At 44.7% G+C, this 24,673-nt stretch overlaps 1 protein-coding gene across 1 annotated transcript in view; it reads right to left on the bottom strand.

Annotated features, from left to right (window-relative positions):
- Positions 1 to 24,673, bottom strand: part of LOC147883595 (uncharacterized) — a 205,074-nt gene that overhangs the window by 78,032 nt on the left and 102,369 nt on the right. Inside the window, exon 9 of the mRNA XM_087399525.1 lies at positions 19,956 to 20,084. Coding sequence (XP_087255651.1) covers positions 19,956 to 20,084 — 129 coding nt within the window. The remainder of the gene's footprint in view (positions 1 to 19,955; positions 20,085 to 24,673) is intronic.

Here is a 24,673-nt window from a genome sequence, read left to right as displayed (position 1 = left end):
CAAGTAATGTGAGATGAAAGATTTCAATTAGATCACTAATGTGAGACAGAAAGATTTCTATTAGTGAAATAATGTGAGGACCAAAGATTTCGATTAGACAACTAACATGAGACTGAAGAATGCGAAGGTCGGGCTCAATGAACTCAAAGATTTCGATTAGCAACTTAACATGAGACTGAAGATTGAGAAGGTCGAGATCAATGAACTCTCTCCCCATAGGAGGAAAATGCAAACAAAAATGCAGAGAATGCATATAAAGGTGCAAAGGTGAAGAAAGCCAGATGCAATTATTGCAAGAAGCCTACGTTAGAATATGAAGCCAAGTTGAGTCAGTTTGGTGTGTTCTAGTGTTCTAGTGTGAGATCTAGTCTAGTGTGTCCTATGGATGCCACGTGTCACATTGGGAGTTATCCCAGATGCATAGGTGTTCATATGTGTGTATGTGCTCTTATATAAGAGCTGTACTTGTCTAGTGTCAAATCAATCAAGTATCAAGCCTACAAGCTCTTTGGTCTACATGTGAGTACTTTCATTTTTTTCATTGCTCTTGCTATTTCATTTCCATTTCATTATGTCTCTCTTTGAGTATTATTATCTCTCTCCCTACGCTACCCTCTCTCTCTCCCTCTCCACCATCCACCTTCAGCCTGAACATTACATTGCAGAGTGCCAAAAAAGGATTGCCAATAAGAAAAAGAGGCAATACACAAGTACTAATTATGTTGGACCAGCTGAGAATGCAAATGCCTCACCATCTCATGCAAATTTTGCACAACAGGCAATGCACAAGTAGTAATTGTGTTGGATGAGTTGAGAATACAAATGCTTCACCATCTCATGCAAATTTTGCACAAGAGGGAAAGGATTTTGTATTTACTGCATTTAGAATAGCTTTGGTGCCAGGGGGGATTCAATTGCACATGATGATTCTCATGCTTCATTTGGTGATTCTTCATTTGCTGCCATAGATACTTGGTATCTAGATAGTGGTGCATCGAAGCACATGACTCACAGGGTAGAGTGGTTTAAAGAAATCAAACATGTTCATGGAAGACAGGTCACTTGTGCTAATGATGCAACTTAGGACATCACAAGAGTGAGAGTTGTTCCCATCCTTCTAGATTCAGGAAAGAAAAAGTATACCCGTTAAGTTCTTGACTTGAGGAAAAATCTTGTTTCAGTTCCGTCCATGGCCCATGCTCAGCACATGCTTGTGGAATTTCAGGATGATCAATGCAGGATCAACGATCCAAAGAAAGCGTATGAGATTGTGGCTACAAGCTCTTATGAGACCAGCATGGGTCTTTACAAGCTCAATGCTCAGCCTTGTAATCAGCATGCTTTTGCTGTCTCGTATGCTACTCCTAGTGATTTATGGCATGCTAGGTTTGGTCATGCACATCACAAAGCTTTGGCATATTTGCATCATCATAATGTGGTTGAAGATTTAATTACAGCAGCCCGCTCAAGAGATGTGTGTAGAAAGTTACATCGCCTACCGTTCCAAAACGATTGTCCAGGTTCAATAAGAGCACAAAGGGTTTTGCAAATTGTGCAACGTGATGTTTGTGGAGTCTGGACTAATGAATGTCACAACCCATAGAGCATATTGGTATTTTGTCACATTCATCGATGATTACTCCAGGTTCACTTGGCTCTTTCTCATGAAAAGAAAATCTGAAGTGTTCAATTGGTTTAAGGAGTTCAAAGCATTGGCTGAAAACCAAACCAATTTTAGAATTGGAACGCTTAAATCTGACAATGGGAGAGAGTATACTTCACATGCTTTTCAAGAGTACTTGAAAGAGCATGGGATAAAGCATCACAGAACAAAACCATACACGCCTCAACATGATCCGATTGCAAAGAGGAAGAACAGAACTCTCATGGAGATGACACGGTGTATGCTGAAATTTAAGAAAATGTCAAAAGCATTTTGGAGTGAAGCAATAGTTACAGCCACATATACTCAGAATCGATGCCCTACACAAGCATTGGTTGACATGACGCCTTTTGAGGCATTTTATGGCTACAAGCCCAAGGTAAATCATTTCAGAGTGTTTGGTTCTATTGCATATGCTTTGGTACCAGTTAAGTATCGATCCAAGCCTGATGATAAAAGCACTAAATGCATCTTTATGTGGTAAAGCACTGAAAGTAGAGGCTTCAGGATTTATGATCCAGCCACAAGGGAAGTAATCATAAGCAGGGATGTTTTCTATACTGAGCATGATGGCATGCAGCCCATCAATAAGGATTTTCCTCCATATGATGATACACCTCTGAATATTGTTCAAGTTGAGGATGATGCTGATTTGGGTGCTTCAAGTGACTTGGGTTCACCAGTTTTGATGTTCCTTTCACCTCTCAGATTTTAGCAGGGTTACCACATGTTGAGGGTTCTTCTCCCTCGAATGTTTCAGATTTGCAGCAAGCTCATGGGGAGGGACAGCCCAATATTTGGAAGCATTATCAGCGCCGTGCAAAGGATGCAATGTCAGATACACTTCCAAATAATTTTCCCAGCAGGACAGCTGAGAATTCAGTTCCTAGATGGGCTAGGTTGACACTTGCAAATGCCAAAGATCAGCCTGTATTAGGGAGAACCAGAGCTTGCACTCAGAATGCTAAGAAGCAGGTGAATTTTTCTCCCATAATGACCCAAATGATGGAAGCTAAAACTGAGCCTCATCGCTTTGAGGATGCTCAAGGCAATCCGGCATGGTAGAAAGCCATAGAAGCTGAGATTAGATCCATTCAGAAGAATGCTACATGAGACTTGGTTGATGTGCCCATTGGAAAGAATGTGGTTGGCACCAAATGAATCTACAAGATAAAGTATCATGCAGATGGTATAGTTAGGAAGTACAAAGCCTGTTTAGTTGCCAAGGGTTATGCACAAGAAGAGGGGATAGACTATGAGGAGACCTTTATTCCGGTGGCCAAGATGGCTACCATTTGCTCTATCATCTCACTTGCTGCGTTTTATGGTTGGTCTGTGTACCAGATGGATGTCAAGACCACCTTCCTCAATGGGATCTCAAGGAGGAGGTCTATGTGCATCAGCACCAGGGTTTTGTTGTTAGGGACAAGAGCACAAGGTATTCAAGCTTGAGAAAGCCTTGTATGGGCTGAAGCAAGCCAATTCATGCATTGTCCCACATTGGAATGCAACGAAGAGGGTTCTTAGATATGTATAGGGTACACTTTCCTATGGGCTGCATTATGCTCCAGATGGTGACATTTCTTTGAGTGGCTTCACTGACTCATAATGGTCAAGGGACATCGATGATCGTAGGTCCACTTCCAGCTATTGCTTCTCATTGGGCTCAGCGTGCATCTCATGGCAACATGACATACGGAGGATTCCGCTCCGCTCCAGTCTTTTTTCTTTTCATTGTCACACTCAGATGTATTTGATTATGTATGATCAGACTTAGGATTCAGCATAGGTGATGATGCTCGTTTAGTAGCTCCACCCTTACTGTGATTTGTATCAGGTTTTCTTTCAATCTCATAGACCCATCGGTCTTCCGAAGACTCTAATAAAATTTATTTTCTTTCTTTCTTTCTTTCTCCTCCAGTGAAGCAGAATACAAAGCTACAAATTCAGCCACTATCGAATGTATGTGGTTAAGGAAGCGTCTGCATGACTTGCATCATGCTCAGGATGGTAACACAACTCCAATCTTCTTTGACAGCCAGAGTTACATTGCTATTGGCAACAATCCCGTATTTCATGCTCGCATGAAACACATTGAAAACCACTATCATTATGTGCGGATTTGTATCACAGATGGCTTCATTGATGTCACATATTGTTCCATTGAGGACAATGTGGCAAATACCCTCACTAAAAGCCTGTCAATGCCTCTCTTTACACGACATCTTGGGGATACGAGACATTCAAACAATGTCAAGGGGGGTTGTAAAATGACATTGTTTTTCTTTGCACTCCCATAGGTTGCTATATGCACATGTGGATGAATTTGTGCAACCATGGTACTTTAGGTACTTCAGGTATTTTTGAGATCATTTGACAGTACGTCAGCCATATCTTTTAGGAGGACTACCCAAGGCTGAGACCCTTTATTGGAACCTCAAACATTCATTTTACAGGGACTACTCAAGGTAGAGAATCTTTATTGACCCCAGTCATAGAAAATAAAAATGTATTTCATTCATTTTATGCATAGCAAGGGCAGAGAATCCATAAATGACCCGAAGTAGCTATTGCACATAAGAGTGCACATCCCGATCCAAAGAAGTATGTCGGTGAAGAATATGGCAAGAATGCCCTGAATTATATGTCGATGTTATCCATGGGGGCAGCTACAAGGAGCAATCGCATGATGACTCTCAAAATGTCGCGATGTGAGTCACCAAAATTAGAGTAGAGCCTCAAATTTGATCAATTATGCCCAAAGGAGGCAAAATGCCCAAATGAATGTATCAAATAGTAATGAAATTACATCAATTTTGGGAAATCCTAAAAAAATCTACATGTAAGAGGATTCAATTATGGCAAAGGACTGCAAAAGTCAGAAAAGCCCTAAATTCTGGAAATTAGGGTTTTTGTCAAAAATTAGGGTTTTAAAAAATTTAGAGCTTTTTAAAATTTATTGCAAGAAAGTATCCTAGCAACACTCAGGAGCTCTCTGATCATGAAAGTCCCCAAAAAACTGAGTATCCAACTTGATATTTCAAAACTCGACTTTTAGGTTAAAAAACACAGTTTTGACTGTTTTTCTCAGATTTGATCAATGGATGTGATGTTCATAGTGTCGTCTAGCAGTAATAGAGGTGGGAGACTGTAGAGATAAAGGAAGTAGCTTAAAAATGACCTCAAGCAAACCCTAAATCGTCCAAAACAGTGCGGCAGCTGATAGAGGCCACAAATTTGCTGAAAAAGTTAGAGTGAAGTTTTCGCAAGGAAGAGCTTCAAGACTAGTAGCTTCACCAATGGCAGCAACTCCAACCTTTAATTTTTTGAATAAGAGCAGCTCATGGAGAGGCTAAGGGTGAGAAGAGAACAAGATGGGGAGAAAGAGTGGAAGGGAGCTCAATCATGGAGGCAAGGATGGCTTTCATTTGCAGGCTTCCCTCATCCTCTAGATTGAGCACGGAGAAGGGAAAGGTAGGAAAGAAGGATCTGATACCACGTGAAGGTGCATGGTGGAGAGGGAGAGAGAGAGAGGCTAGGCTAGGGAGAGAGATAATGATACTCAAAGAGAGACATAATGAAATGAAAATGAAATAGCAAGAGCAATGAACAAAATGAAGTACTCACATGTAGACCAAAGAGCTTGTAGGCTTGATACTTGATTGATGTGACAAGTGACAAGTATAGCTCTTATATAGAGCACACACACACATATGAGTACGAACGCATATGGGATAACTCCCAATGTGACACGTGGCATCCATAGGACACACTAGACTAAAACTCACACTAGGGCTCACTAGTACTTGACTCCATTTCCTAACACCTCGGTACCGCCTCCACCTGTTTTCTTGGCACTTGCTTCCCCCCGATGGGTTCCGGTTCGTGTGCGGCCTACATCCCCTTCTCTCTAGAGCCCAATGGATTCTTCTTTTGATTGGGGGATGTAAGGTTGAGGAGTTCAACCTCTACACTCCCAATAATAGAGGGGATTGTGTCCTGTTCCGGAAGGAGTTGCCTCTTGGGCCCCCACAGCAAATTCCTGGGTCATTGGAGGGGACTTTAGAAGTTACCCTCAAATAAAAAAGGGGGTAGAGAGGGCTCCATCCATTCTTTGGAGAGGGCAGCTTGGGATGCCTTCCTTTTCAGTTTTAGTGGGGCAGAGATGTTTGGTTTGATGATGCCTTTCAAACTTAGTCACAGTCACTCGTGTTTCCTTGGTCGAACAAGAGACCGTAGATGCCTATCCATGCACGGATTGACTAGTTTTATGCTGATGATTAGGCCTTGAATGGAGGAGGATCAATATGCGTTGCCCCTGGGGTTTCCACTTCGTATCACTTTCCGGTGGTATTGATGGTTTCCGACCTGCACTTGAGAGGACAATCTGCCAATATTAGGATTCCTGATGCATTTTATGCAAAGGAGGACCTTATAGAGGTAGCTTTGAAGATCTGACTTTTACCATCTGGTTGCTAGTACCAGGAGACGTGAGATTCTTAGACGAGATATTGTTGTTTGCTAGCAGTTGGTAGCCTTGCAGAGGAAAGAGTAGAACAGGCCCCATGATGCTTGGATCTAGGAGCGCCTTGCTACAGCAAGGGCTCATCAGTAGATTTTGCTAGATCAGAGAGCAGAGTATGCCTTTCATGCATGAGATTCCTTCTAGATATAGATGATAGGTAGAGTCAATAAGCATTTCTTCTCTACTCATGGCCCCATGCATAGTAGAGAGAGTGTTTTTCAGCTCATTGACTTAGACGAAGTTATGTAGTTAGATCCAGATGCCATCATGCGCATAGCTACATACTTTTATGCCTTCTTCTCTCAGCAGATCCTTGCAGCATAATTACTAGGGAATGGGAACATTCCGAAATCTCAAGTGCCGAAACGGGAACGCTCGGGGAAAGGGGAACGGGGGAGCAGGAATTGGAACGCCACGTCATATGACATGTCATCAATTTATATAAAAATATACAAATTATGAAAAGAAAACAACTTTTAGAGGCTCTAAACTTTCCATTTCAGCTTTAGACATTTAAAGACACTCTTAGAATACTCAAAACAGAAATGTACATGTCTGCAATATGTGAATAAAGCGTAGTAGACTGTAGAATACTATTATTCTCAATAAATGATTCCGCAGTCGGTTTGAGCCTCCAGATTTTTCTTCGCCACAATAGGAAAAATCCCACTTTCCTGCTCCTCCTTTTGACTTGTCATAGATGCGTCCAGGTGTCACCTCCTTCCACCACTCAGATTTGTGGTCTTGGTTGAGGCCACGGGGAGGAGCCATTGAGAAGAGGGGGGGCTGAGAGAGGTGGGCTGAGAGAAGATGGAGAAAGTGGAGAGAATGGGGGGCTAAAGGGGGCTGAGAGAGTAGAAGGGAGTGGAGGGAAGGGGTTTGAGGGAGTAGAAGGAAGTGGAGGGAAGGGGGTTGAGGGAGTGGAGAAAGAGAGAGAGAAAGAAAGAAAGAAAGTTTATTAAAGTCTTCAGAAGACCGATGGGTCTATGAGACTGTGAAAAACCTGGTACAAATGAGCTGTGGTGGTGGAGCTAGCATCCAAATCAATGCAAATGTAAAATATGCAGAATGTCAGTACTAAATCCTAAGTACAACATAGTCATGTCATGTTGGTAGTCGACTATCTCATCATCATCATCATCATCATCATCATCACCATCAAGACATCAGGGTGGATGTGGCAATGGGGGCATGAAATCGGCGATAGAGTGTTGTTGACCACTCAAAGGTGCAGCCTTTGCATGTCTCCTGGTCATAGCTCTGCGTCTAACCAGGGCTACTGTGACCCCCGTTGGGCGAGACCCGACTCTAAACATGGAGGGGATGTCCCCAAGTCTGATATGTGTGTCAACCCTCTGTCTGAGCTGTCGGGTCACAGGCTCCAGGCCACGGTCATGTCAAGGCCTCGTCCCGTGGGTGTCTATGTGATATCGCTGGAAAAACTCTGTGATAAAGCTCTGAGAGGGATCAGCCAAGGAAAAAGTCTGCTTCTGTCTCCGTGCTCGAAGTATCTTCTCGTGGTGTGAAGTATCTTCTCGTGGTGTCTGAGTGCCTCATGAACGAAACTTGCCAAACATCGCTAGTCTGGGTAGGAGATGAATCGGGCCAAAACCCCATAGCTGTCTCTGAAGAGATAGTAGAAACGTCCACGGATCTCATAGTAAACCAGACACCTGAAGATGAAGTGCACCTCTGTCTCAACCTCCTGCATATGTCAAACAAAGTGCATATGCGCCTCTCCCTAGGTAGTCGCTTTGCTCTACCGCTCTCAATACAAAGTCTATGTGAAGAGACCAGAAACTACCCAAGAGAGATCCTCAGTGAGTGGGGTAAGTAAATCTGAGTGTACCCTGGTGGGTCAATGAAACCCTCCGTTGTGATATGTAAGAAGTGATCTCTGTAGAAGCCCAGCTTCACTCCAAGATCACTCGGGCCCTCTCTTGGCTATAAAAGGAGGGGGCTATTCCTTGATGGGACACGCTCATTCTTGTAAAGCCACCTAGCTAGTACTGCTGTACTGGAATGGGGGTAGTCTGTCCATATGGAGCCCTAGTCCCTCAAACCATCTCTCTGTGCGTCCATACCAGCACCTCTAGTCTCCTCCTGTTGCAAGTGCCATAGAAGAGGACAGTGCTAGCCATGGTAACCTGCTACGCCCAGAGGTGTAATCCCCATACTCCCTGACTCGGTACAGATACGTGACGACTAAAAGTGCAGCATCTAGCTGTAATGGGGGTGACCCAAACTCCACCCGAATGATTTGGTGAGGAACGGATGGCTTACCACAGATCATCCGTGATAACACGAGAACCTGTAGCCACTCCACACGGGCCCACTCTGTAGCCGACAAGTTTGACCCCCAACATGGACTGCCATACATCCTCGTTGGACGGACCAAGGAGTCAAAAAGCAACCCTTTGGTCCGTGGATCTTGAAAGTGAGAGCGGAAGAACTACCTCTCTAGTCTAGCCAATGAAGCATATCCTCTTCTCAAGCGTGCCTGCATCGCGGGTTTCATAGTGAAGATAGGTTTGGAAAAGATGACCCCAAGATAAGTGTATGATGAAACTGTTGGAATGGTCACCTCCCCATCTATAAGCCCCCATATGAGGAGAGCATGGGGGAGGGAGACCTAGGGCAAGATGTGCCCCAAAAGAAGAGAGGAGGGTACCTGGCTGATCTGCAGAGCATAAGGCGGAGCAGAGGACAGCAGTAGGGACCCAAGAGAAGAGGCCATGAGCTCATGGATGACGTCAGCAACAGTACGGAGCTGAGGCGCACACGTGTGGGCAGATCAGGGAGCCAAGAAATAGCGCAGCATAGTGGGGGTCTATGGGCAGGTATGCAGCCTGCAGCAGGGTCCCCAGCAGCAGCAAAGGGGAGCCTAGCAGCAGCCCAAAAGGGTCTGGCTAGGGCCCTTATATAGGGCTGGTTGGGCTGGGCCAACCAGGTCAGTTGGGCCAGCCAACCAGGTCTGTCCAGTCGGCCCATTTAGGGCTGGCTGGTCGGTCCATTTGAAAGGGCCTTGAGCCCTATAAAAGGAGAGGCACTTGCCTCATTTCATTATCCAGCATAGCCAGCAATTCTGGGCAGAAAGGAGCAGCAGGAAGCCTACTCTCTGGGCCTATCTACAGGAGGTGAGAGAGTGCAACAAGGGCTGCAGACTGAGCCAGGAAGGGCTGGACCTTGGCTGTCTTCTAGGGCGGCAAGGTGCTGTGATCATCATCACTTGGAACAACATTCAGCCAGAGCAGGAGCAGCCAGAAGCCACTCCCTTGGGCCTCACACTGGGGGTGAAGGAGAGTGGTAGGTGAGCTGCAGACTGAGTTCCCTAGAGGCTGGACCTTGGCTGTGTTCTAGGGCAGCAAGGTGTTGTGATCATCACATTCTCTGGAGTAGCAGATTTACAGCAGACAAGAGCAGTAGAAAGGGCTTCCTTGGGCCTTTTCCTAGGAGGTGAAGGAGACCTAAAGAGTGCTGCAGACTGAGCTAGTAAGTGCTGCCTACCTAGGCTGATCTACAGGCAGTAAGGTAGAGAGAACCATTCTGGACAGAAAGTCTACAGACACTTGAGGTGGAGCACGCGGGCTCGAGTCTAGAGATAGCCAGCAGATAAGAGAAGTACCTTGTGGTAAGATCAGAGGACCACACCATTGGTGGGACTCTGGATCTATCTCTTTTGTATTGTGTCCATAGCTTTGGACAGAAATATATTATTTTGGTGGTTTCTCTGTCTGGCTGGTTCATCGTCTATTGATGAGTCTGCACATCTATTTTATGTTAAGAAGTTTGTGATTCCACACCATACACACACACTGTCTAACATGGTATCAGAGCCCAAGTAGGAGGCTCACAGGTGTGGGAGCCTGAAGGTAGGGACCTTGCTGAAGGACGAACCTAATTCAGAAGCTCTTGGGAATCGACTTCCATGACTGGAGGATTGTGCCCTTGCGAGAAGGAGGGTGACTCAGGTTCAGTGAGGTGCGTTTAATGTTCGTGGTCTAGGCCATCAGGAGATGTACTTTTGTTGCAGACCTTGCCAAAGGAAGGACGGGTTGAAACAGACCCTAAGAGCATGGTGCCTGGAAGAATCCAGGTTGTTCACTCATTATGAGGGGGACAACTGGTGGAAGATCGTGATGGCTGGATTGCTCGAGTTCGAAGGCAGGAATGTGACGGAAGGTGGTGCCAGGAGGTGCTACCAAAGATGGACCTACGTACTAGGATGGTGTGCGGAAGCGGAACCAGACCTAGTGGAGTAGGAGCCACTGGATGAAAAGCCAAGAAAAGATTTCGACATCAAAAAGTTCTAGAGGACTACGACCAAGGAGCCAGTGGAGCATCTTCACTGACGTGTTGGCATTGGGCCTGGATGTGTCGGTGAGAGGGGGTGTTGGAATGGTCACCTCCCCATCTGTAAGCCCCCATATGAGGAGAGCATGGGGGAGGGAGACCTAGGGCAGGATGTGCCCCAAAAGAAGAGAGGAGGGTACCTGGCTGATCTGCAGGAGCATCAGGCGGAGCAGAGGACAGCAGTAGGGACCCAAGAGAAGAGGCCATGAGCTCACGGATGACGTCAGCAACAATACGGAACAGTACGGAGCTGAGGCGCACACGTGTGGGCAGATCAGGGAGCCAAGAAATAGCGCAGCATAGTGGGGGTCTATGGGCAGGTATGCAGCCTGCAGCAGGGTCCCCAGCAGCAGCAAAGGGGAGCCTAGCAGCAGCCCAAAAGGGTTTGGCTAGGGCCCTTATATAGGGCTGGTTGGGCTGGGCCAACCAGGTCGGTTGGGCCAGCCAACCAGGTCTGTCCAGTCGGCCCATTTTGGGCTGGCTGGTCGGTCCATTTGAAAGGGCCTTGAGCCCTATAAAAGGAGAGGCACTTGCCTCATTTCATTATCCAGCATAGCCAGCAATTCTGGGCAGAAAGGAGCAGTAGGAAGCCTACTCTCTGGGCCTATGTACAGGAGGTGAGAGAGTGCAACAAGGGCTGCAGACTGAGCCAGGAAGGGCTGGACCTTGGCTGTCTTCTAGGGCAGCAAGGTGCTGTGATCATCATCACTTGGAACAACATTCAGCCAGAGCAGGAGCAGCCAGAAGCCACTCCCTTGGGCCTCACACTGGGGGTGAAGGAGAGTGGAAGGTGAGCTGCAGACTGAGTTCCCTAGAGGCTGGACCTTGGCTGTGTTCTAGGGCAGCAAGGTGTTGTGATCATCACATTCTTTGGAGTAGCAGTTTACAGCAGACAGGAGCAGTAGAAAGGGCTTCCTTGGGCCTTTTCCTAGGATGTGAAGCTCAGATCTTCTATGAGTGGCAGGATGCTTCCTAGGCCATCTCCATTCTACAATACCTAGTCGAGCCTTGCTCTTTGGAGGATGTGCCTATCTCCCGTTATAGACCAGTACACGCTGGTGTGGAGCTTCGGAGATATTGGCTAGTATTACGGCTTCGTAGATTTGGAGGGCCAGATGCACAGAGGCCATAGATGGATCACAGGTCCACCCTTCTCACACCCTGGCCAGTATTTGGGCTGATACCATTCACACTCTGATAACCAGTTGGGTGTGCATGTGGGGGTCCTCTCGGGCAGCCTCTGCTAGGAGGGTTATATTCCTCACAGAATATAGGGGCTCCCCCTTTTTCTCAGACTTTTTCTCAGAGACTACAACAAGGCTGAGGTGGCATTTTCAGCCCCAACCTTGGTTTCTTTCCAGTTCATTCTGAATTTTTATTTACTCCTCTAGAGTGTTTTTTCCCCTCATGCCCAGCATGATGTATTTCCACTTCGAGCTTGCTCACATGGGTTTCTTTCCTACTTAATAGTAGTCTTTTTCATGAAAAAAAAAGCTTTCAATTTCAGGTCTTGATCTTTTCTTTCTATTGCTTAGATAGATCCTACATTTTTATAGCATACTTAATGAGCATGCTATAATTAAGACAAGCTTTAGGAATGCCTTATCAATGCAAATAATATATTTGAGAGTTACTCTAAAGTTTTGTTTGAGTTCCTTGCCTCATCATAGCCCTCAATGTGATTTTTGGTGACTGTTCTTGACTCTTCATGTCATAGTAACAATGTGTAGCTCCTTGTTCCAAAACATGCACACTGTTTAGGACGTCATGGTTTATTGTAATGTTGTTTACATGATTGTTCTCAAGGTACCTCTTCCATTTGGTGAAAGAGAAAACGATATAGAGATAACAAGACAGTGCAAGGGGTGGATAGAGATTGCAAATCCCACATTTTGCATATGCCTAGAATGCATTCACTCTCATAATAAGAGCTTGCCTAGAATGCATTCACTCTCATAATGGGAGCTTGCCAACTGCCCATGATGGATGGAATTCACAGTTGGACAAGTCTTTAGAAGAGAGTATGATCATAGCATCGAAGAAAAGTAAAGAAAGAACGGTCTACACATCAAACAAAGGACTCTACTGGAGCAACAACTAATACATGATTTTACATGCGTGGAAATTACTATCTGGTTAGGTTATTTTGAGTAAACAAAGGACTCCAGTGGAGGAGCAGATAATACATTATTTTTCTTCCATGAACATTGCTATTTGACTAGGTTATTTTGAGTGGATTTAATATTTACATCTACACAATTGGACTTGATTGTTTTTTATAGTTTTACACAAGAGGAGATCAAAGAAAACACAAGAGGGGGTCCAAATTTTTTGATGGTGGTATATATGTTATGGCACTATCTTTCATTATTTCTCTATACTATCTAAAAAACATAATCTTGAATTTGTTTCTGAACAGAGACAAAGAAAGTAGCAAAGGTTGTCATCCACTATGTGTCGTACTTCCTACATTTCCTAGACAATGTGGTGGGTCATGGTTTTAATGCTTTGTACAAATGTTTATTTGGAGATTATATCTCCATGGGAGTGGACTTTGCTCTTGGCAAGACGAATCCAATGTATGAGAAATACATGACTTTCATTACATTTAAAGTTTTGGAGTCAAGACTCAAAAGAGGCCTAAAGAACTATTAAAATAATAGAGGGCTGGATAAGTGAAGATGGAACGCTTCACTACAATTTTCCATGTGGACACCTCTATAACTGAGGCTTCCTAATTGTAGGATGAATTAGATTTATTAGTGAAAGTGGGTTTACAAAAAATCCCAGTATGGCCATTGGCACCAATGTCCCTAAAACCCACAAACCACCCCAAATAGTCTTGAAATAAATTTCTTCTCTTGGCTATTTATTTCATACTTAATAGAGGTCTATATCCCTTGAAGGAACATGGTGGAAAGTGGGAGAGAGAGAGGGTAGGATAGGGAGAGAGGAAGTGATCCTCAAAAGGAGACATAATGAAATGGAAATGAAATGACTAGAGCAATGAAATGGAAATGAAATGACTAGAGCAATGAACAAAAATGTAAGAGATTACAAAGATATGGTGTTGTAGGCATAAAGTCAACCCTATGGTTGACCAGTTGACCAGTAGTACTTGGATACTATATATACCAAGTACTTGCATTGTTTCATTGGAACATTTCTATTGGAGCTTTCTTGTGTGTGCACTCTTGCTCACTTGTGTTCACTACCTGTCTCCACTTTGTTCCTACATTTGGTATTAGAGCGCTTCCGTCTCTAGAACCCATTCCCGCGCTTGCTTCAAGACTCCCGCAAGCTTGGTGCTCCAGTGCACGTTTCTGGTTCTCACATTCAGCTCTCCAGCTTTTGCTTGAGGTAGCTCCAACAGTCCAGCGGCTGTTTTTTGACATTTTCAGGTCCGATTTCGACATTTTTTGAAATTTCGGAGCTGCCCACATACAAACAAGCCTGTCCCGCACCATTTTAGGCAAAAAAAAAATTTCTGTTTTTTTTCCCGTCCGTACAGTCCATACAGATCTATCCGTACAGTTGCGCGACAGTGCCGTGAGTTCGTACGACTTGTCGGAACCTGATTTCGAGCGCGTACAACTTGTTAGAAGGCGATTCGAGCAATGTTCGACTGTTTTTGGGCGTTTCTGCTCAGATATGGACCTTCTCTCCCAGGTGTGTTCTAGCAACTCCAGGCGTCTCTCCAGGCTCTTCTCTACACGTGTATTGTGTTCAAAAGTACTCCCGATAGCTTCATTCAGCTCCAAACAGCTCACTTCAACTCCTTTGTCATCTCCAGCTTGCCCACACAGACTGTGGACTGTTTTGTAGGTGTTTTGGGCCAAGGTGCACTTTCAGTAAGTGTTTTGAGCTGTGTATTTTGCTTCGGGACTGTTTTTACAGCCCATACTCTTATACTCTCAGGTGCATTTGCAGATACTCTGCATTGTTGGCGCATTTGCAGTTACTTTATAGTTGTTGATGCTTTTGAGCTCCATTGGATGCATTTGAGCACTCGTGGGTGCGCTCTTTCAGATTTGGGTTGTGCATTTTCAGTTTGGGATTGCACTTCAGATTGCAGCAGAGTGCAGTGATTGATTGATGCCATTTTTGCAGTGATTGCATTGTGCAGTCAATGGCATTTCAGAGCAGCCAGTCGTACTTTGCATTTGCAGCCAATATTAGTTTGGGATTTGCAGGCACATTTGCAGCCAGTTGCACTTTTGGGACTTGTAGTTCTTTTTGCAGATACATTTGCAGCTTGTGGGTATCCCATTTTGCATCATGTCGACTCTTTCAGACAGTTTTGGCAATTTGTCCAAGGGTGACAAGCTGGATGGACCAAACTATGCCTTGTGGTCATTCATGCTTAAGAACAACTTGGCTGGTAAGGGCTTGTGGGATATTGTTAGTGGGGATGAGGTGACCGCCGCAGTGTCTAAGCGATGTTTTTGATTGCCACAAATGTGAAGAGGCACATTATGACGACTATCAAGTCGTGCAAGGATGCAAAGGCAGCATGGGAAAGATTGGCAAACATGTATCATGTTAAGAATGAGGCAAGGGCCATTGCCTTGACAAATCAGCTCAAGGATCTCGAGATGCAGGAAGGCCAGGCCATCACTGATCATATTGCCAAGATCATTGATCTACGTGATCAGCTTGCAAGTATTGATGAGGAAATAGAAGACAAGAAGCTCGTCTCTATTACTCTCAATAGCTTAGTGCCCTCATATGACACATTCGTCGACCACTGTTCTCAGGGTAGCCCCACTCTCGTTTGATGAGTTAGTTGGGCTTTTGTTGCAGGAAGAGGAGAGATGCTCAAATTTTGCCAAAGCCTCTCGTCAGGGTGAGCAAGCGCTTGCCATGGGTGGAAAGGGCAAATTTCAGAAAAATTTTGAGTCAAAACATAGCCATACAACTCAGCCCAAGGAGGGAAATGCAAGCAGTTCAAGCTATCCCGCTACCAGGAAGGTAATAATCAACAGAGATGTTCTCTTTGCTGAGAATGAGTGCATGCAGCCTGCTAGTGCAGACTTGCCACCATACAATGACACCTCTTTGGACATCATCCAGTTTGAGGATGATGAGAGGGAGTCTCCTGATGCTTCCCCTTCTACTTCTCATAGTTCAGATGGCTTGCCACATGTTGAGAATGGCTCTTCCTTAAATGTTTCAGATTTGCAGCCAATTAATGAGAATAGACAGCCACATGTTTGGAGGCATTATCAACGTCGTGAGGCCACTAAAGATGTTGATGCAGCTCCGAGTGGTACAGCAAAGAAATCTATTCCATGTTGGGCAAGGTTGACCATTCAAGATGCTAAGGATCAGCCTACTTTGGGGAAAACCACGGCCAGCACTCAGAAAAATCATAAAAATGTCAATTTTGCTTTGATGACCTCAGTGATGGAAGCTGAAAATGAGCCTTTGAGCTTCAAGGATGCTCAGCATAATCCAGCATGGTAGAAAGCTATGGAAGCTGAGATTAAATCCATTGAGAAGAATGCCACATGGGACTTGGTTGATGCGCCCATTGGGAAAAATGTGGTTGGCACGAAATGGATTTATAAGGTGAAATACCATGCAGATGGCACAGTTGAGAAATACAAAACCCGTTTGGTTGCCAAGGGGTATGCACAAGAGGAGGGGATAGATTATGAGGAGACTTTTGCTCCAGTGGCCAAGATGACCACCATTCGTTTTGTCATCTCTCTTGCTGCGTTTTATGCTTGGTCAGTATACCAGATGGATGTCAAGACCGCTTTCCTCAATGGAGATCTTAAAGAGGAGGTCTATGTATATCAGCCCCAAGGTTTTGAGGTGAAGGGACAAGAGCACAAGGTATGCAAGCTCATGAAGGCTCTATATGGGCTGAAGCAAGCACCTCGTGCATGGTATCAGAACATACATCAGTTTTTGCTGTCCCAGGGCTTCGTAAACACTCATACAGAGCCAAATCTGTATGTTCTGCAGCAAAAATCAGAATTAGTCATGTTGGTACTATATGTGGATGACATTATACTCATTGGCAGTGATTTGCAGCAAATTACAGCAATGCAATCCACTTTATGTCACAACTTTGACATGACAGATTTGGGCCTATTGCACTATTGTCTTGGCATTGAATTTTGGCAGACCCATGATGGATTTCTATGTCACAAACAAAATATTCGAAGGGGTTGTAGCAGAAATTTAAAATGGAGAACTGTAAGCCTGTGGCTACTCCATTGGAAAAGGGACTCAAGTTGAGTAAGCATGACGCTGTTGAAAAGTTTGATGGCACTTTGTACAGGTAGTTGGTTGGTAGTTTGATATATCTATGCTTCACATGGCCTGATATTGCCTACGCCACAGGGCTTTTGAGCCAATTCATGCATTGTCCCACGATCACACATTGGAATGCAGCAAAGAGGGTTCTCAGATATGTCCATGGCACTCTCTCTCTTGGCTTGCATTATGCTTCAGATTGTGATCTAAAGCTGAGTGGTTTCACTGACTCAGATTGGTCAAGGGACATTGACAACAAACGGTCCACTACTGGCTATCGCTTTTCATTGGGTTCAGCTTGTATCTCATGGCTCAGTAAGAAGCAAGAGCGAGTCTCTCTTTCCTCTAGTGAAGCAGAGTACAAAGCTGCAAATTAAGCCACTACGGAGTTAATGTGGTTAAGGAAGCTTTTGCTGGTTAAGGAAGCTTTTGCATGACTTGCATCATGCACTGGATGGCGAAGCAAACTCTATTTTCGGTGACAGCCAGAGTTGCATTGCCATAGCCAACAATCATGTCTTTCATGCTCGCATGAAACACATTGAAAATCATTATCATTATGTACGGGATTGTATTTCTTATGGCTTCATTGATCTCATCTATTGTCCATCTGAGGACAATGTGGCGGATATCTTCACCAAAGCCCTGTCAACAAATCTTTTCTTACGACATCGACATGGCTTGGGGATCAGAGACATTCTCACAATGTCAAGAGAGGTTGTGAAGTGATTCACAATGACATTGTTTTCATGTACTCCCATAGGTTGCATATCCATCTGGATGCATTTGTGCAACCATGGTGCTTTAGGTATTGCAGGGTACACCTGAGATGTTTCCAGAATACTTTCAGCCATATCTTTGAGGGGGGATTTGTAAGAGATTACAAAGATATGGTGTTGTAGGCATAAAGTCAACCCTATGGTTGACCAGTAGTACTTGGGTACTATATATACCAAGTACTTCTTGTGTGTGCACTCTTGCTCACTTGTGTTCACAACCTGTCTCCACTTTGTTCCTACAAAAAATGAGAGTACTCATATGTAGACCAAAGAGCTTGTAGCTTGATACTTGATTGATTTGACACTAGACAAGTACAACTCTTATATAAAAGCACACACACACATATGAACACCTATGCATATGGGATAACTCCCAATATGACATGTGGCATCCATAGAACACACTAGACTAGAACTCACACTAGAACACACCAAACTGACTCAACTTGGCTTCATATTCTAACATCCCCCCATGAAGACAAGGTGAGAGACTACTGGAATGGAACCAAGGACAAAACATGATAGTGACAGGACTACTAAACTGTGCAATGTCTGGACTAGACATGGCTCCCATGCCAACTCAGAGGCTGAAGTCTAAGCATGGTTCAGAGGTCGGACTGAGCACTCACATGGCTTTACGTCCCAAACATGACTCAGAGGCTCATGTCTCAGCATGGATGCATGAACAACTCAGAGGTCTAGAAGACCAATGCACCATGGAACTCATATGCCAGGCCTGATAACTAGACCCTATCAATACCATTACATGGCTCCCATAGTACATCCCCCCTCTTGACTCCAGGGACTAACTAGAAACATGGAGTCACACACCAAAAATGTAAAAGAAATACATCATTTTAGTAGGACTATCCAAGGCAGACGACCTTTATTGACTCTTCAAACATTCATTTTAGAGGGACTACTCAAGGCAGAGAACCTTTAACTCAAACATATAAAAAATATAAAAGGTTTCATTCATTTTATGCATAGCAAGGGCAGAGAACCCATGAGCCCAAAGTAGCTACCGCACAAGAGTGTGCACATCCTGATGCAAAGAGGTATGTCGGTTAAGAACCAGGCGAGAATGCCCTCGAATGATGTGTCGATGAAGGCCATAGGAGCAACTACCAAGGGAGATCACCTCATGACTCTCAATGTGCCGATCAAAGAGTCACCGAATGCATAGAAGAGGCTAAAAAAAATGAGCGAAAGTGCTAAAAAAAATTAGCGAAAATGTATTGTAGGAGATGACGAGGTGTGAAAAGAGTATTCCCGCTGTCGGAAGCCTCAAGTCAATGTACCGAAGTGTCGGTACAGTCGAAATGACTTGTGGGTAAGCTTAGGAAGCTCAAATCACTGTTGGAGGTCACGGGAGTCCAAATCTGGGCAAAAAATGCCAAAAAATAGCCTAAAACTGCTCGGAATCGCCTTCTCACAAGTTGTATGGACTCCTGGCACTATCGTGCATCCGCTTGTAGAGGTCCGTACAGCTGTACGAACAAAAAATTTATTTCCCCCCCCCCTCAAAATGGTGCAGGACACGGTCGTTTATGTTTGGGTAGTGCCAAAATGTAAAAAAAGGTCAAAATCGGACCTCAAAAGGTCAAAAACAGCCGTTGGATTGCTCCAAAACAAGTTTGTGGCGACCAACTGATGAGGAATGTCCGCCAATGCTGAGGGAGAACCACGAACTGATGCGGGAGTGAGCTAAACTCACAAACGAGAACCAGGAGCAATCACTAGGACACCGGATGGCGAGAAACCATGGCGAGGGAGGCTCTACCTTAGAGAAGAGGGGAGCTTCCATTTGTGGGCTTCTCTCATCCTCTAGATAGAGCAAGAAGAAGGGGAAGGTAGGAAGGGAGGCTCTAATACCACATGAAGGAACATGGTAGAAAGAGGGAGAGAGAGAGGGTAGGCTAGGGAGAGAGGAAGTGATACTCAAAAGGAGACATAATGAAATGGAAATGAAATGACTAGAGCAATGAACAAAAATGGAAGTACTCACATGTAGACCAAAGAGCTTGTAGCTTGATACTAGATTGATTTGACACTAGACAAGTACAACGCTTATATAAGAGCACACACACACATATGAACACCTATGCATATGGGATAACTCCCAATATGACATGTGGCATCCATAGAACACACTAGACTAGAACTCACACTAGAACACACCAAACTGACTCAACTTGGCTTCATATTCTAACATCCCCCCCCCAAAAAAAAAGAAGAAGAAAGAAAAACAAACATAAAAGGATTCAGAGATTTCACATTAGGTCCGTAGGGAGATTTTAAGGAATCCACTTATTAACTAACCATTCCATTTGAACTAAACGTGATCTTAGAATTTCTTACATCTTACTTGTAGTTTTTCTAGAACTTCCATGCGTGTTTTGATGTCTTGGTCATACTCTCGGAGTAGGTTTGTTACTTCTTCAGCATTCTGTTCTTTCTTTCCACGTGAAGTCAGCTCACTTTCTCTATTCTCTTTCTAGCAAAAAGAAAACAAAGTGCTTAGAATGCTAGACTCTGATGAAGCCTTAAATATATGAATGATGAGTAAATATGCATGAGTGGAAAATTCTGGTTATCACCCTACAGCTTACACCATCCCAAGCTTGTTACCACCATAGCATTTGCCCAAATCCTTATCTGTCCTCACTCCCCTCCTCTCCTCTCCCTTGATGCCTTCTCTCTATCATTTCTGTTATTTGTCCTGTGTCGTCCCTCGTATCCTTATTGTTGTCATTTCCCTTCCTCTTACTCATTTTTGTTGCCTTCATTGTCTCATAGCCTCCCCACCCCCATCCCTTGTCTCCACCAAGATGGTCTTCTCATACAAATTATCTTACGTCATATTTCTTGCTTCAAATGAGAAACATATTGCAAAGTGGAGCCACACCAGGTGCGATGGGGATCTGGAGGATTCATTTTGTGGGATTTAGTTTGGGATGCCTGATTTAGCATTTGTTTTGCCACGCTAGCTTGTTCAATATCGTGAGTGATATATGATTGAGGTTGATGATCCTCGTATGCTTGTGTGTGTGAGATATTTACATGTCAAACATAATTACATTGGGTTTAATTGGTATAGTGGACCATTCAATTTTTATTACTAACATGATTGGTATCTTGAGACTTGAATACATGATCAGATCATCAAAAATGAAAAGCACGGATACCAATTGAGATGTCCAATAAGTTATATGGAAATGGGTTTTTGAATAATTATACTATGTCATGGGCAATGTTTTTTTGAGAGAACTTATAAGGCCTATGATAATTTTCACTCAACAATCTATGTGTATCAATCCCTTTAATTCACAGAAAAGGGATATTTTTGTTCTCTTTGTTTTTCACTCTTGGTGCTTAAAATAAATAGTATCTCAGATTCATGCTAGCAGCTGGAAACCCTCTAGACCACCACATTGGGAGAGGTTTCAGATTTCTATTGATTTGCAGAGTCTTGTTGGAGAATTCTGTGGAGATCTCTTAATAATAGGAAGAACTCTCCCTCCTTTTGGCTAAGATATTCATGGCAGGATTGCTGTTAATAAATGGAGGCAAACTTTTGGAGTAGATCCTTGGTGCTGTTGAGCGCAAGGCTTATGGGCAGATTTATTCCTTCCATTCTTTACCTTACCTGGGTTCCGAAGCCTGGCTATCATTGAGTGGGCCTAAGTTTTTAATGAGAAGAGACTCTTCTAGGGCTATTCTCACTGTCATGTTAAATTGTTCCTTGGTGGACACAGTTCTATATTCCCACTTCAAAGCTCCCCAAGGGCCTTTGGGATACAAGTTGAGAGATCATTGCCAGTATCAATGCCTGGCAAATCTTTTGGAGAAGAGGCTAATGCTCACACACAGGTCCATCCTTGTCAGACCTTTTCTTGCATATGGATGAATATTGTACATACATGATGGCTGCTTGGTTGAGTATCTAGGGCTCTTTCAGATCGGCAACTTCAAAAAGGGTACACTTCCTCGAATAATGGACACACCCAACTTCTTCTTCAAGTCCCCCTCACGGTTTGATTTGGAATTTTCAGTCACCTTCTTGGCTTTTGCATACTGTGCATGGCATAAGTGTTCTTACTCAAGTATCGGTTTCTTTCATACTTAATATAGGTCTTCTTTAAGAAATGTACTCTAGATGGGGAAGCCTGACCAGCCCATCCAGAAGGGAGATTGTACCCGATCTTGAGCTGCCATATCCTTGTTTGATGTTCTTGTGCTCTCCAATGAAGACTTGTGAGGTTTTTGCAAGCTTCTCCCTTCACTTGGTATACGGACCCTATGTCATGTGGCTTGAGTTCTGTTCCATTTATGTCCAGGGTTGGCTCTTGTGATTTCGTTCCACTCTAGTCTTTCGCTCTGCTTACATCACTGTTGAACTCATATCACCTGCATATCATTGACACCATCGTCCGACACTTGCATCATGCACCATCGGTGACACCATTGGGACGTCCTACTTGCTGAGGGGAGGAGAACACAGCATGGAGAAGTGTTAGAGTAGCGAGCAGAGATGGAGGAAGAAGCATAAATCATTAGGAGGAATGAATCATACACCAAGGAGAGTTACACCAGATGACTGATACACCCAAGAGAAGATACACACTAGGTGAGCTCTTGATTCTCGCCTCTCTCTCTCCACTCCTTCTCTATGTTCCAGTTCCAATGTGCCTATGCTGCGATGCCACCAATCCTCCCTCTTTTTCCCCCTTCACCTTCCCCTGGTCGGCTGCTCCTGGCTGGAAATCTGCTTCCCTCCTTCCTGTTGGTTGTCTTCCTGTCTCCTTAGCCATTCCCTAGCTTCATCCCTTGATGGCTTCTGCCATTCCCAACCTCCTTGTCTGAGGGGAGGGGTTCCTATCCTTCCAGAGGTGTTACCGGAGGCCAAAGGCCGCTGGCGTGAGAAGCATGAGTGTTGCAATGCTCTAATGCAGTGGATCGCGCAGAGTGCACCCTGCAATGGTGTGCGGGTGTTGTAGGCTGTACTGCAGTGAACAGCGACGTACGAGTGCACTATGCAAAATGACAATCACATGAGAACTCCACAACATAAGCATAAGAAGAAACATCGTCATACACTAGTGAACAATACCCATATCGGAAAGAGACAAGAAGAATGAGAAAGTGACCAAGATGGCCAAAGTACATATCATTGGACCAGCACCAACAGGCACAAGTCACAAGTGACAAGAACACACAGGTCTATCCCCATAGTGGACAGAGGCATACATACAGGTCTCTCCACACTCTCCCCTTGGCGAGCTCGTAGCTCCAGCCTCTATCTCTACTCACACTCTCCTCTCTCTCACTCCAATGCCGAATGCCGAATGCTCAATGCTGAATGTTAAATCCCCCCTCCCCTCTCCACCTTCTCCTTCGCCCTCATCCCCTACCTTGAAGGGTCCCCTCTTCACTAACAATCTCTCCCTTTTCTCCCGATTAGTCATCCTCCTTTCTCATTAGCTGTTGAGGATAGCTGTTGCGCCGCTGGCTCTCTTGATGGCTCCGGCGACTTCTTGACTCCCTAACTCGCTAGCCTCTTCTAGTCAGGGTGGTGTAGATACTCCATGTGCAGGTGAGCTAGATCACCACACCACTGAACCATTGTACACGTCTTCACCATGTGCAATTGTAAATACTCCCGACTGCTCCATGTGCTAAGCTCACTCTCCATGAGCGCAGCTCTCAATGAGATCACCTTGGGCATGGTACTCCTGGTTGACCTGTGGTTGACATGTGTCGACGCATGACCGCCTTGGATATGGTACTCCTAGATGAACCCGTGGTTGACATGTGTCATGTGGTCAATCCCTCATGTCGTGTGGCTGACTTGTGTTGACACATAGTCAACATGTGGTCAAGGCCTACCGACCTATGCCTGTCGACATGTAGTCAACACCTAAAGATAGCAACAACTGCGTGGGGTGTCTCCATTGTAACACTCCTTCGAGTCGGAGAGTTAAGTACTTCATACCTTTGCAGATCCGCAGTGATATCAAATGTCTCCCAATGAGGAACTCTAGAAGGTCTCCAACCTCTACTACTGAGCTGAAATCTCCTGGTATTACTGACCGTGTAACGAAAGAAGGGGATGCTCTTCTCTCGATGCCCTGCGTCAATCCACTCCCACTCTCCAAGGTCCCACTGCAAATACCTAATGGGAACTCCCCCGTAGAGCCAAAGCCTCCAAGACCCGGTGGAGAGTAGCCGGGGGTCTGCGTCGAGGAACCACTCTGAATCTGATCCCTGTACCAAAAGACCTACAACCCTGATAGGCTGAAAAGCAGACTCAAGCAAGATGTCATATGTGGATCTGAGCAATCTGCCACCATCCTGCCCACTAAAAACTAAAGCATCCGAAGCCTGCGGAAAGCTTTCCAAGACCCCAAAGATGATGCAGGTCCCCTCTCCCACCTAGACCACTGCATGTAGAGTGAGGCACCAAGTGGTCTGCCATGATCATCTAAAATACTGTCATTCCACATGATGGGTTGCCTATCAATCTCTTCACGAGAGGAAGGAGGAATCCTCCGAAGAGTGCTCTTGAAACTGGCCCATGCTTTCAGAATGGCAACCATGAGAGGGGACGAAGGTGATCTTAGGTGTGCTGTGATGAAGATCCACCTAATACTGCTCATCCAGTCTCCTCTTGAAGAAGGTGTGCACCTCTGTATGTTGCTAATAAGAAAGGCCTTCCACGGTTCCTGCCCTGACATAAGTCCCCGCACCACCAACTTGCATAGTAAAGCTCTGCCCTGTAAATCTGCCCTGTAAATCTGGATCAATAATATTGAGACCTTCTTTCTATGTAGGGAGTATGAGGGTCTCCCAAGCCACCCTGGCTAAGGTATTTGTTGTGCCATCAAGCCCACTCCAAAGAAAATTTATGATCGGTCTCCTGAGCTGAGTGATGTAGTCCCTAGAATAGCACCAGCAAGAACAAACAAACTAGGCCGTGGCCAAGAGGACCTGGTTGACCACCACAACTCTAGAGGCAAGATCCAGCTTGGTTGAGCTCCAAAAAAGGAGCTTCCTCTTGATGCTCTCGAACACGGGAGCAAACTG

The sequence above is a fragment of the Dipteris shenzhenensis genome, chromosome 28, assembly GCF_047967505.1.
Source record: "Dipteris shenzhenensis isolate YYH24624 ecotype China chromosome 28, Dip_SZ_1.0, whole genome shotgun sequence".
NCBI classification, from domain to species: domain Eukaryota; kingdom Viridiplantae; phylum Streptophyta; class Polypodiopsida; order Gleicheniales; family Dipteridaceae; genus Dipteris; species Dipteris shenzhenensis.
Note: the sequence above shows the minus strand (reverse complement) of the source record. Positions and strands in the feature narration are given on the sequence as shown.